We start from the raw sequence: 13,160 nt of genomic DNA on the forward strand, positions 1-13,160 counted from the left end.
TATTGAGTAAGTTGATTCATGTTGAAATGTAAGTTCAAGATAAATAATAGTCATGGTAAAATACTTATACTGTACTACAAAAACATGCAGATTGATTTAAAGCATTTAAACGCAGTACAGACGTACCTCGGTACTCGACCATAATCCGTTCTGAGGTGGTGGTTGAGCACCGATTTGTTCGACCACCGAAACCAATTTTCCCATAAAAAATAATGGAAAGTATTTTAATCCGTTCTTACCATTAAGAAAAATACCTAAAATATTATAAGAACGTGTATCTAAACAACAATGAAGACGTAAATGTGCACAAGCAGTACATGATAAAGATAAAGCATTATAAACCATTTTGTATAATTTACTTACGTTTTTGAGAGTGGTTGATGGCACTAGCGTCATCATGGAAGGGGAATCCCCTCCATGATGACGCTAGGTAACGGGCCTCCAGGGGTTTCCTCCCTTCTCTCTCTCTTCCGTGGAGGTGAATCTGGCTGGGCAGTAGCCTTCCTCTTTTCTTTAAGAAGGAACCTGTCCATTGTCAGTTGCTTCTGCTTCAAGATAGTGGAAATGGTTGACTTTGCCATTTCGTACTGCGACGCGAGGTCGGACACTCGTACACCACTTTCATATTTTGCTATAATTTCCGTACGTCTTAGCGAGGAGCGCGTTCGGGTCTACTCGGCTAGTGGAGTACCGAAAATCTGTTCGGGGTCCGATACATTTTCTACTCGAATTTTTTGGTCGAGCACCGATTTGGTCGAGTATAGAGGCGGTCGAGTACAGAGGTATCACTGTATATCCTTCATCTGGGTATATATAAGAAAAAAGTAGAGTGAAAAGTGAAAGTAGAAAGATGTCAGTTGAATAGGAAGTAATGATTTGTTCTACACTCTATGTGTAGACTGGTTTTTGGTTTTATGGATTAGGACTTGATTCAGATTCCGAGCCGAGGAGGTTCGGTGGCGAGCCACTAAGGACGAGCCATTCAGACGGAACGGTGCACGGTCTGGCCAACTGTGGGATCCACTCCGAGGAGCTTCTGACATCATCTCACTTCACTCGTGATACAGATAAGAACATAACACAAAACTCTACCCGGGTAGTGACCTTACAGAATGAACTTTGAACATTACACACACTGAACACGAATACAAACGGAGCTGAACTCTAACCTTCTACAAAGAAGGAGGAATACTTCCTGTTAAACGTTTTATTTTATTATTTTTCTACCATTTTAAAGACTCTATCTTTTATTTTCATTCACGGCAAATTATTTACTGTTGTGGCAATAAATTGTCAACTGTTAACCTCATGGTATCGTCTAACCCTTACCAGCTCTCCGAACCTAGCAAGAATGTTAGTATCATTTGTGGTTGCTAATCAGACTACAGGCGCTACGCATGCATTCAGTGACTTGCTTTAGCTCATTTGTTTTAGTTAAATAAAACTAACTTTGACTGTTACATCTGTGTGGCCTCCCTCTTGTTGCCGGCCTTGAGCCAGGTGGTAACAAATGGGGGCTCGTCCGGGATCTTTAGTGCTGGGACTCTGGTAAATGTGTAGCTTGTTAAGGGAGTGCTTCACACAGATTTTTGGTTGACGTTGGTATTCCAGTAGCATGTTGTTCCATATATTTTGGCCTGCAAAATGTTAGAACATGTTTTCCTGAGCTGCCAGTAGGATTTGAGGGCTGGTAATTTATTTGGAACCCTTATTCCTGATAGGCATAAGCAACATGGGGCACTGGCTGTCTCTGTTGACCCCTTTTTTATTTTAGTTTGTTATTTTTGTGCAGCAAGTGGTTAGAGCGTTGCTCGGGGGCACTTCCAGGACTGTCCAGGTGATTTTCAGCGTGCTGAAAATTAACCGGGTCGCTGGGCGTCGTGCTTAATTCATCCTGCCACAACCCTGCATGAAGACTAGGGCTGAGTGAGTTAGCTAGTTATTGGTTAGGCAGTTAGCCAGAGGGATGAGGTTCCAAATTCAAAGCAGCCATTAATCCTGTTGTGCAGTAGTGGAGAATTCTGTCTTCACTTCTACATTTGGCTTGTGGAGTGTTGACGTGGTTTGGTGCTGAGGAAAAAAAGTGGCTTCGATTGAAGATTTTGTTCAGGCTCCATGTGAGGATTTGCTCAACTCTCATAAAAGAGATCAGCTCTTTCAAGTAGCTGATTGTCATAGTGTTGAAGTTTGTAAAAGGATGAACAAAGAGGAGTTGCTGGCCACGTTAAAGACCCAATTGGTAGAGCTGAATATTTTGTCTCCTTTGGGGGAGGGTACAAGGGCTCCGATTGATGTGACTAGGCTGTCTGATGTAGCTTTGGCTAAGGTCAGTGGGCCCAGTAAAGTGTTGGCTCCTGCTTTGGCTGGGCTTGGGACTGGCTTGACGTTTGAGCGACAGAGGAGCTCCTTCTGCCACAACAAAAGAATGTTGTGGAGGTAGAAAAGCTGAGACAGGAGGCCCGTCTGCGGGAATCTGAACTAGCCCATGTCCAGGCAACACAAAGCTACAGTTGGAACTTTACAAGTTGGATCTCATAAGTGAAGGCAAGCTTCAGGCTGAGCCAAACGCTGAAGAGTCCATTCCACGTGTTCCTCCCACTCCGTCATTTGATGTTGCCGTCAATTTACGTTTTGTTCCGAAGTTTAACTCATTGACTGCCAGACACTTTCAGAGCGGACAGCTCCCCAGTGCCAGAGATTTTGAGCATTTTCCCTGAATTTTGAAGGCCCACGAAATATTCATTTTTTAAGCTACATAAACATTCAACATATCACCCGAAACTTTAGACTGTCGTCTTTCATCAGAAAAAAAGTTTGTTTCTAGCATCTATGTGTGTTTAGTTATTGCCTGTAGAACACAGGGTGATTTCAGCAAAAACGGCTGATTTTGACCAGAAAACGGAGATAATGACGTTTTACTGCACAGAAGCAAATTCAAGCAAAACTACAACGTCAAACTTCTGAAAATACTTTTACTTATTGAAACAATACAAACAACATTAGAAAAATATTTTTTGATGAACAAATGATTTTATAACAGTTTTGAAAATTAGACAAAACATAACAAAGAGTACATTCATTTCACTCTCAACTGTCAGAACTATTTACAGGTGAGTGTATGTATGGGTGGGTTTGTGGGTGTGGGTGTACTCAATATTTTTTTTTTAGTGTGATATGCAGTGAAGCATTCTCCTGCATGCAGGGGAATACGACAGGCCTTGCACCACATCCTGGTCTCACTCCTCCACCCCTTCTAACACACACCCGACATTTCCTTGAGGGATGTGCTTTTTTTGTGGTGGCCCTCAAACGTTCCAGCTTGTGCCTGGACATCAGGCCATCGAGTCTGTCTTCTGGGTCTCTGTTTCTGCGTGATCTGGTTTGCAGCACGTCTTCGACCTCCATCTCCTCGCCCTCCTCATGTGACACGTACCCCTTTTCAGTCCAGGACCTTGCAATACACTTCATGAACTCCAGGTGTGTTTTGTTGATCCCTGGGTTCCTGGACCTGAACAACACATAGGCATTGTACACACAAATCTGGAACAAATAGGCGACAAACTTTTTTGTCCAGTTTTGAGTTTTCCTGATGAAGGGGTAGTAAGCAATGTTCTGGTCAAGTTTGTCCACCCCATTCATGCAGGAATTGTACTGTACCACACACTCCGGTTTGAGCTGTGCCACTTTGTCCAGCTGACCCTTCTGCCACACCTCCACCCTCTGCATCCTGTCGTTGTGGCAGGTTGTTATCATCCTCACCAGGCGCTTGTCCTGCCAGACCAAGACCAGTACCCGGCCGTTGTGCCGCACCACCTTCCCCTCCTCACCCAAGTCTGTCTTTGACGGCTCTCTGATGATCTGTGGTTTGCCACGGTTTTTCCTCAGAGTTCCACAGACATTAGGGTTTTTTTTACACAACTGCTCACACAGTTTGACGGAGTTATAAAAATTGTCCATGAATATTGTGTACCCCTGCTCGGTCAGGCGGTCAAGGAGGGAGAACACAATGTCCGGGAGTGTGCTCGGCTGGCCAACATAAGGCAACATATTATAACAATAGCCAGTCCGCGAGTCACACAAAATATAAGATTTGATGCCATATTTGACTGGCTTCTGAGGGTTGTAAACCCTGAAGTTCAGGCGGCCACGCCACTGCATCATCCCCTCATCTATGCAAATGTTTTCATGGGGCTGATACAGCTCTTTGAATTTAGAAATAATAGAATCAAGGACAGGACGCACTTTATAAAGTTTATCTCCAGTATCCTGTGAGGCATTGTCATTGAAGTGGAGAAACTTCCCAATTAGCTGGAACCTGTTGCGTGGCATGGTGTTGTTGAAGTACGGAATGGCTTCGATTGGATCCTCACTCCAGTACATGCTGAGGCTGGGTTTCTTTATGTAGCCGGTGAGGAACATAAGACCCAAGTATTTTTTGAGCTCTGGAACTGTCACCGGTTTCCACACCCTCTCTCTGGAGTGTGGCAGAGCTTCAGGATGTGCCTGTATAAACTGCCGTGCGTACAGGTTGTTCTGAGAGGCAATGTGACCCAGCAGCTCATCAGTCAGAAACAGCTCCATGAAGTCAACCGGCTGGTCTGAATCCAGGTCTGCAGCCGCATTCTTGGGACCAGGGGTTGCCACGAATGGGAACTTAGTGGGTTCCCAGCCATCATGACCCCAAACACCTGCATCCACCCCCAGTGATTGGCGTCTCCTCGCACCTCTCCCTCTTGCAGGTGCACGTCCTCTACTCGTTTTAGGGACTGTAAAATATAGAAATCAATATACAATTTTACACAATATATATATATATATATATATATATATATATATACACACACATGCCTGAAATGTGTACCATTATACAAGAGTAATACATTCATAGATGGGGAACAACTTATGCGAGATGGAGGGCCGACACGTGTTTTTTACATCATGCAACAAAGTAGCAAAATAGTAACCTTTGCTCCTCAGATCCTCTGTGGGCTCCCACGGATCTGGGGAGGACTCCCTGCTGCCTTCTGACGGTAACCAGTCAGATGAAGAATCCGGTTCAGAGTCAGAAGTGACGCCGTACAGACGCGGCGGAGAAGTTTCCGCACCGGCGCTCCCACGTGGGACGCCGCCGAACTGCGGGGGGCCCCCGCTACAACCCGGGACGTTTTCCTTGCCTCCGCTCCGGTTTTCGACCATCTCCTGCACCCACCCACTCCTTACTGCTCACGCTCATTTTCACAGCAGCTACTCTGCCAGACAAGCCAGTGTTAGCTGCTTGAATTTGTCTCCTCCACATGCTTTCGCCTTGCGCTTCGCCATTTTGCTCTCCACTATTGCCCCAACACCAACGCTTCTTCGTCGCTTTATCTGGTGATCTAGGGTATGAAACACTGCCCCCTGACTGGAATAAATAGAATACAAGGATAAAAATCACACAGAATGTGCGGAACGCTTTGATCTAACATTCCCTATAAAAAAAGCCTAAGACGAAATACCTCGTCTTTGGCACTCAATGTGTGCCAAAGACGGGACCCTGATATTTTCTTCATGTTATTTGAGCATTTAGCTGAAGCGTGTAATCGTTGGAATTTTACAAGTTGGATCTCATAAGTGAAGGTAAGCTTCAGGTTGAGCCAAACGCTGAAGAGTCCATTCCACGTGTTCCTCCCACTCCGTCATTTGAGGTTGCCGTCAATTTACGTTTAGCTCCGAAGTTTAATGATCGGGACCCTGATATTTTCTTCATGTTATTTGAGCATTTAGCTGAAGCGTGTAATCGGTCTGATGCTGAGCGTACTCTGCTGCTTCAATGTGTGCTCACTGGCAAGGCCCAGGAGGCCTTCTCAGCCTTGAGTGCTACAGACAGTGGTAGCTATCAGTTGGTTAAAGCTGCTGTACTGAAGGTATTTGAGCTGGTACCTGAAGCTTCTCGTCAGTGATTCAGTTCATTCAGGAAAGAGAAGCAGTCTCACACTGAATTTGCTTCCGGTTTAGCCACTCTTTCAACCGCTGGTGTCTCTTCTGACGCAGAAACCTTGGAGGATTTGCAGGAACTGATTTTGCTTGAGCAGTTTAAAAATACTCTGCCTGATCGTGTTGTTACTTACCTAAATGAGCCGAAGGTAAGCAAGGTTTCAGATGCGGCTAAACTTGCTGACGAGTTTGTCTTGACCTATAAAGTTTTTATTGGTGAGAGCCGTGGTCGTGGCGACTGGTTGCAGGGAGAGCCGGCCTAGAGCCAGTAAGTAACAAAATATCCTAGATAGAATAGAATAATATAATGAATCATCATGGAACAGAATCCAGTGTCCTCTGATCAGTTGTCAATGGCCTTGTTTACCCTATCAGATTAGAATCTATTTCTTCAATTGCGCACAAACTCACAAAAGAAAATCCTGCAATGCTTAAATTGAAAATGATAAATTTTTACACATCAGTTGCAAATTATAACTACATGTAAAATACAGAAAGGTAAAACAGGGTAACAAAAACTCTACTTGAGTTTCAGTCTGTTTTCACTTTTCATCTGATCCACATGTGAAGGAAGATGTTTAGTCACGCGTGCAGCAGTCTGAGTTCAAACTGAACTGTAGGCTACATATCACAGCTTACATTAGCTTAGCTACACATTCAGTGTCAGGCAGGCATGTACTGAAAATCTAGAGACCACAGTCGACTCCAGATTGATCATCTCTCTAGATCTCTCCCACCCTGACAGCCAGCCTGCCAGCAACATATAGGAGGACACAGATGTTCTCCCAAGAAAGGTCATGTGGGATCATGCTTCTTGCCAGCACCCGAAAACACCTCTCCTCAGAGCCGCGTTGTACAGAAACCCTGTCTATGAGAGAGACATGCAAACATTTAGTCATGATAATAACCATTGTTATTTATTTATTACGTAACCTGTTGGGAGGTTTCTGTTTCAGTTTAATAAGAGAATAAGACGTCACAGCATGTCATGTGATCACAACATCAACACATGGCAACAGGTCCGTCCTCTGCTAACAGCTGTCGGTGTTGATAAGACACATTTAAATGCATTGGTAAAGGCCTGGTATGTTCCACTCACTAGCGCCCCCCACTGACCAAGCCAACTTCCTGAAGAGCTCCTGAGCAGAGGAATGAAGCCGTCCCTCTGACAGAGCCTCCGGTGACGGTTAGAGCCGTTTCATTGGCTGATGAGCTCTGACAGAGCCTCCGCTGACGGTTAGAGCCGTTTCATTGGCTGATGAACTCTGGCAGAGCCTCCGCTGACGGTTAGAGCCGTTTCATTGGCTGAAGACGTGTGAAGACTGTCCCAATTTAAGAGACGACAGTAACCCCACACTTGTTCGCGCTTCAAGATGCACGGCTTCACTACATTGCAGAATTTTAGTAGGTAGTCACGTGATACCGTACGCCCATGCTATTGGCTGAGAGCGTCCGTGTGCGTGTTGTTGAGACTCACGGAACACCGTGCACTTCAGTGAAACACAAGTGTTTTAAACAGTCTATCAGGGTGTTGAAAAGGTAATACAGATAGAAGGTGGTGTAACATCAGTATGGGGACGGTTCAGAAACGTTTAAATTACCGTAAATAATAAAATAGTTTGTTTCTATATAGCAGAATTTTGTTTTTCACAGGCGGTCCTGGAACGCATTAACTCACAGAGTGCCAAAGACGTCATATTTCGTCTTATAGAATCCAAACGTTGAGTGCCAAAGACGTCATATTTCGTCTTAGGCGTTTTTTATAGGGAACGTTAGATCAAAGCGTTTCGCACATTCTGTGTGATTTTCAGCCTTGTATTCCATTTATTCCGGTCGGGGGCAGTGTTTCACACCCTAGATCACCAGATAAAACGACGAAGAAGCGTCGGTGTTGGGGCAGTAGTGGAGAGCAAAATGGCGAAGCGCAAGGCGAAAGCATGTGGAGGAGGCAGGTTCAAGCAGCTCACACTGGCACAGAGCTTGTCTGGCGGTGTAGCTGCTGTGGAAATGAGCGACAGCGGTAAGGATCGGGGGGGGGCAGGAGATGCACCCAAGGAGGTTGAAGACCGGATCGGAGGCGAGGAAAGCGTGGCGGGTTGTAGCGGGGCCCCCCCGCAGTTCGGCGGCGTCCCACATGGGAGCGCCGCTGCGGAGGGTTCTCCGCTGCGTCTGTCCGGCGACAGGTCTGACTCTGAACCGGACCCGGACTCGTCATCTGAGTGGATTCCGTCAGAAAGCAGCAGGGAGTCCTCCCCAGACCCGTGGGAGCCCACGGAGGAGCTGAGGAGCAAAGGTAACTATTTTGCTACTTTGTTGCATGATGTAAAAAACACGCGTCGGCCCTCCATCCCGCATAAGTTGTTCCCCATCCATGAATGTATTACTCTTTTGTGTAAAATGGTACTTATTTCAGGCAAGTGTGTGTATATATGTATAATATGTGTGTGTGTATGTTTTGTAGAATAGTACATATTTCAGGCATGTGTGTGTATACATGTATAATATGTGTGTGTGTGTGTGTATGTTTTGTAGAATGGTACATATTTCAGGCATGTGTGTATATAATATATATATATATATATGTTGTGTAAAATGATATCCTACTTATTTCAAGCATGCATATATATATAGTGTAAAATTGTATATTTCTATATTTTACAGTCCCTAAAACGAGTAGAGGACGTGCATCTGCAAGAGGGAGAGGTGCGAGGAGACGCCAATCACTGGAGGTGGATGAAGGTGTTTGGGGTCATGATGGCTGGAAACCCACTAAGTTCCCATTCGTGGCAACCCCTGGTCCCCAGAATGCGGCTGCAGACCTGGATTCAGACCAGCCGGTTGACTTCATGGAGCTGTTTCTGACTGACGAGCTGCTGGGTCACATTGCCTCTCAGAACAACCTGTATGCACGGCAGTTTATACAGGCCCATCCTGAAGCTCTGCCACACTGAAAAGGGGTACGTGTCACATGAGGAGGGCGAGGAGATGGAGGTCGAAGACGTGCTGCAAACCAGGTCACTCAGAAACAGAGACCCAGAAGGCAGACTCGATGGCCTGATGTCCAGGCACAAGCTGGAACGTTTGAGGGCCACCACAAAAAAAGCACATCCCTCAAGGAAATGTCGGGTGTGTGTTAGAAGGGGTGGGAGGAGTGAGACCAGGATGTGGTGCAAGGCCTGTCGTATTCCCCTGCATGCAGGAGAATGCTTCACTGCGTATCACACGCAAAATAAATATCATTGATTACACTCGCACTCACCCACACACACTCACCTGTAAATGGTTCTGACAGTTGACAGTGAAATGAATGTACTTTGTTATGTTGTCTAATTTTCAAAACTGTTATAAAATCATTTGTTCATCAAAAAATATTTTTCTAATGTTGTTTTCATTGTTTCAATAAGTAAAAGTATTTTCAGAAGTTTGATGTTGGACTTTTGCTTGAATTTGCTTCTGTGCAGTAAAACGTCATTATCTCCGTTTTCTGGTCAAAATCAGCCGTTTTTGCTGAAACCACCCTGTGTTCTACAGGCAATAACTAAACACACATAGATGCTAGAAACAAACTTTTTTTTTCTGATGAAAGAAGACAGTCTAAAGTTTCGGGTGATATGTGGAATGCTTATGTAGCCTAAAAAATGAATATTTGGTGGGCCTTCAAAATTCAGTGAAAATGCTCAAAATCTCTGGCACTGAGGAGCTGTCCGCTCTGAATGTGTCTGGCAGTCAATGAGTTAACAGCGAGGAACGAGGGATTATTGCATTTTTAAAAAATTGCAGTGATATTTTTTATTATTGTGTCGTTCTCATCCCCAGAGCCAAATCAAACACCTTTCTCAATATATATTTTTTTCAAGCAATTCATACATTAAATTGGACAGTCATTGTGACACACTGCTGTTTCAAACTGTCCATTCGGTCCCAGTAGATGTCTCTGTCTCCGTAGCGCCTAGGGTTTCATCTATAACTTCAATTGCTTGTTTGTGCAAAACTTCCCATGTTTTGTGTTTTTTTGTCTTCTGACCAGCCTAGGACCAACTGGTGAGGCAACAGATGAAGTCATCCAGACTCATTGAATACAAGTCACTTTTGTGGCTTCGGTTAACATTTAATTTACAACTGCACAAAAACTTGAGAGATTAACTTGATTTTTTAAAAATCAAATTTGTCAATATGAGCTGTAAGGGATGCTGCGGAACCTTCTGCCTGACGCCAACAGGGAGAACAGTCCATGGTGAGGGTGGGTAGGGTCAGACTGAATGTGGTGTGCTCTGGCTAGGCAGCGTCTGTGTGCGATGTCCTGGACGGGGGGGTACAAAGATATACAAACGCATACCGCCATGTCCGACTGTTGTAGTTCCCCTTTCTGCCACAACCCCCAACGAGCAGCACCACTGTAGAGTAATTGCTAGCTTGTTCACGGTTCAAGATGCACGGCTTCACTAAATCGCTGATTTTTAGTAGGTTGTCACGTGATACCATACTCGCATGCTATTGGCTGACATTATCTGGAAGCGCGCTGCGTTCGCAGCTCATGCTTATGTCTCACGGGACGCAGTGCACTTCTGTGACACACAAAAGTGCTTTAAACAGTCTATAAGCGTGTGGGAAAAGGTAATACAGATAGAAGGTGGTTTTACCGTATTGGCCCGAATATAAGACAGTAAATTTTTGCATTGAAATGAGACTGAAAAAATGGGGGTCGTCTAACATTCGGGGTCTAGACATTATACCCATTCACAACGCTAGATGGCGCCAGATATCTTTAAAGCAAATGCTGAACTAACTCCCCAGGCCAAAAGCGAACCCCTGTCACGAAGAAGAAAAATAAAAAATAGCGGTAAGAAAGAAAAGGGAAGAAAATAAGAGAATAGATAACAGAAAATGGAGAAACGTTGCGACAACCTGGAGAGAAGTGGGTCGAACATCAGCCAGGTTAATCGACAGCTGTGGAGAAGTTATGATGCAAACTTCAAGATGATGGTGATAAATGAGGCAGAGTCTTCAAACAATTGCAAAGCGGCTGTGAAATATGGTGTCACAGAGTGTAATGTATGGAGATGGAGAGCTCAAAAAGATCGCCTAAAAAATGCTCTCAGTCAGAGAAAAGCTTTCCGTAGTCCTCAGCGGCCCCCAAGAGCTCCAGATATGACAGACAGTTTTTGCATGATTTGAGTGAGGCAAAATAACATGCGTTTCCTCTCGAATACATTGTTAGAATAATTTGTTTCAGATGTACTGTAATTATTTTCTGTGTAAAAATTAAATTTGGTGTTCAAAAAGTATGTTTTTCAAACTTGAGACTTGAAAAAGAGGGGGTCGTCTTATAATCAGGATCGTCATATATTCGGGCCAATATGTATATTGCGGAATTTCGTTTTACACAGGTAGTAATCTTGTGAGAAATTAAAACATGATGTGTCACAGCTGTCCTGATTGAAGTGTATTTCTTCTCCCATTTATGGGCAGAGTGGGACACTTCTAACCTGGTACATTGAAACGGCTCTGAAGTGTCTGAGTGACTCACTCTTCCAGCTCGGGATCATTTCTGACCCGATCACCCATCATACGGACCACAATGGTCAGCTCTTCCACCAATTGCCTCTTCTCTTCAGTTAGTTGTTGTGTTGGGGTCAGAGGTGGGTTGTTCCCTGCTTGAGCTCCCCCTCGATGACCCTAAAAGAGAGAGAGGACGATAAAGCAGAGGCCTTTCCCCGAACCCAAAACCTAATCTCACACAACATTCCTGACAATTGTAATTAATCTGCGTCTTGAAAGTGAAATTCATCTGATTCAAATCTACACTTTATATGAAGACATTTTTACATTAAGATAACACACAGTACTTTTCTCATCACATTATTACTTCCAGTGTTTTTCTTAGAAATCGAACTTAAGGCAAGTCAACAACGTTTTGGCAGCAGGACACAAATATTTTGTGGGCCGTCCTCGTTCCTCTAAGTCATCCATCCGTTTCCTCACACATGAGATGACCGTAACCGTCTCTCTACATGAATACAGTGATACCTCTACTTACCAATGTCTCTACTTACAAAATGTTCTACTTACGAAATTTCTCAGCAGGAAAATATTACCTCTACTTACGAAATAAATTCTGACTTGTGTAATGTAAAAACACAGTATCGGCTGATACTCGAATAAAAACACAGTATCGGCTGATACTCAAACGCAACATTCTCATAGCTTCTCTGCCATTGGCTATCACTATTATGTATCTTCCTGGCATCCAATTGGCTAAGAGGGATGCAACTCCACCTCTGTGTGGAGCTAGAGGTGTTTATGGAGTGTCTTTGGCATTCAGCACTCAGTGTTCTGATAATTTTGCGCAAATATAATACCTTTTTGAGTACGTATTCGCCATGGACCCCAAGAAAGTGATGGAGAAAAGAAGAAAAGAAAAGACAAGAGTTTTTTTGTCCATACAAACAAATCAAGAGATGATAGAAAAGCCTGAAAAAGGGATGCGTTTGGTTGATCTCACCAAAGAATATGTCTATAATGCATCTACAATCACCACGTTATTAAAACAAAAGGAAGTTTAAGGAGTTTAAGGCATCGCATGGGTGGTTGGAGAAGTTCAGAAGGAGGACTGGAATTCACTCTGTTGTTCATGGTGGGGCAAGAGGGCATGAACCAAAGAGGGCAAAAAACAATGAGGACAGCAGTTAAAAGGTAAATGACCATCATTATTATTATTTACTCTTTTCTTTGTTTATTACGTTATGTACAACTCTCATTTATTGTGTAATAATCTAATCGTAACATGGATTCGTTACATGTTTTCATGCATTTTTATGCTTTACAAAACATGTCGGAATTTTTGTGTGCTTGGAATGGGTTAGGGCATTCACATGGAAAACGCGTCTCTACTTACGAAATTTTCCACTTCCAAGATTTCTTATTTTTATTTTATTTATTTTTTTATATAGCCCAGATTCACAAACAATGTCTCAAAGGGCTTTACAATCTGCACATGGATGATATCCCTCTGACCTTTGTGTCCTGTAGCAGTACAACCCTCACATCGGATAAGGAACAACTCCCCCCAAAACCCTTTTAACAGGGGAAAAAATGGATGGGAGAAACCTCAGGAAGACTAGAGGAGGGACCCCTCTTCCAGGAGTGGACAGATGAAGCAATAGATACCGCATGTACAGATTAACAAC

General features: G+C 43.9%; 2 protein-coding genes across 2 annotated transcripts in view; one reads left to right on the forward strand and one right to left on the reverse strand.

The window, feature by feature from the left end:
* Positions 1 to 5,021: 5,021 nt before the first annotated feature.
* The window catches only part of LOC137589729 (uncharacterized), a 35,776-nt gene continuing 27,637 nt past the window's right edge, over positions 5,022 to 13,160 (reverse strand). The window contains exon 8 of the mRNA XM_068307570.1: positions 5,022 to 5,401. Coding sequence (XP_068163671.1) covers positions 5,150 to 5,401 — 252 coding nt within the window. The 3' untranslated portion in view covers positions 5,022 to 5,149. The remainder of the gene's footprint in view (positions 5,402 to 13,160) is intronic.
* On the forward strand, positions 7,653 to 9,279 carry LOC137589569 (uncharacterized). Its single transcript, XM_068307413.1, has 2 exons — positions 7,653 to 8,266; positions 8,635 to 9,279. The coding sequence occupies exons 1-2, from the start codon at positions 7,888 to 7,890 to the stop codon at positions 8,922 to 8,924; spliced, it is 669 nt and encodes a 222-aa protein (XP_068163514.1). The 5' UTR covers positions 7,653 to 7,887; the 3' UTR covers positions 8,925 to 9,279.

This window comes from Antennarius striatus, chromosome 22 (genome assembly GCF_040054535.1).
Source record: "Antennarius striatus isolate MH-2024 chromosome 22, ASM4005453v1, whole genome shotgun sequence".
In the NCBI taxonomy this organism is placed as follows: Eukaryota; Metazoa; Chordata; class Actinopteri; order Lophiiformes; family Antennariidae; genus Antennarius; species Antennarius striatus.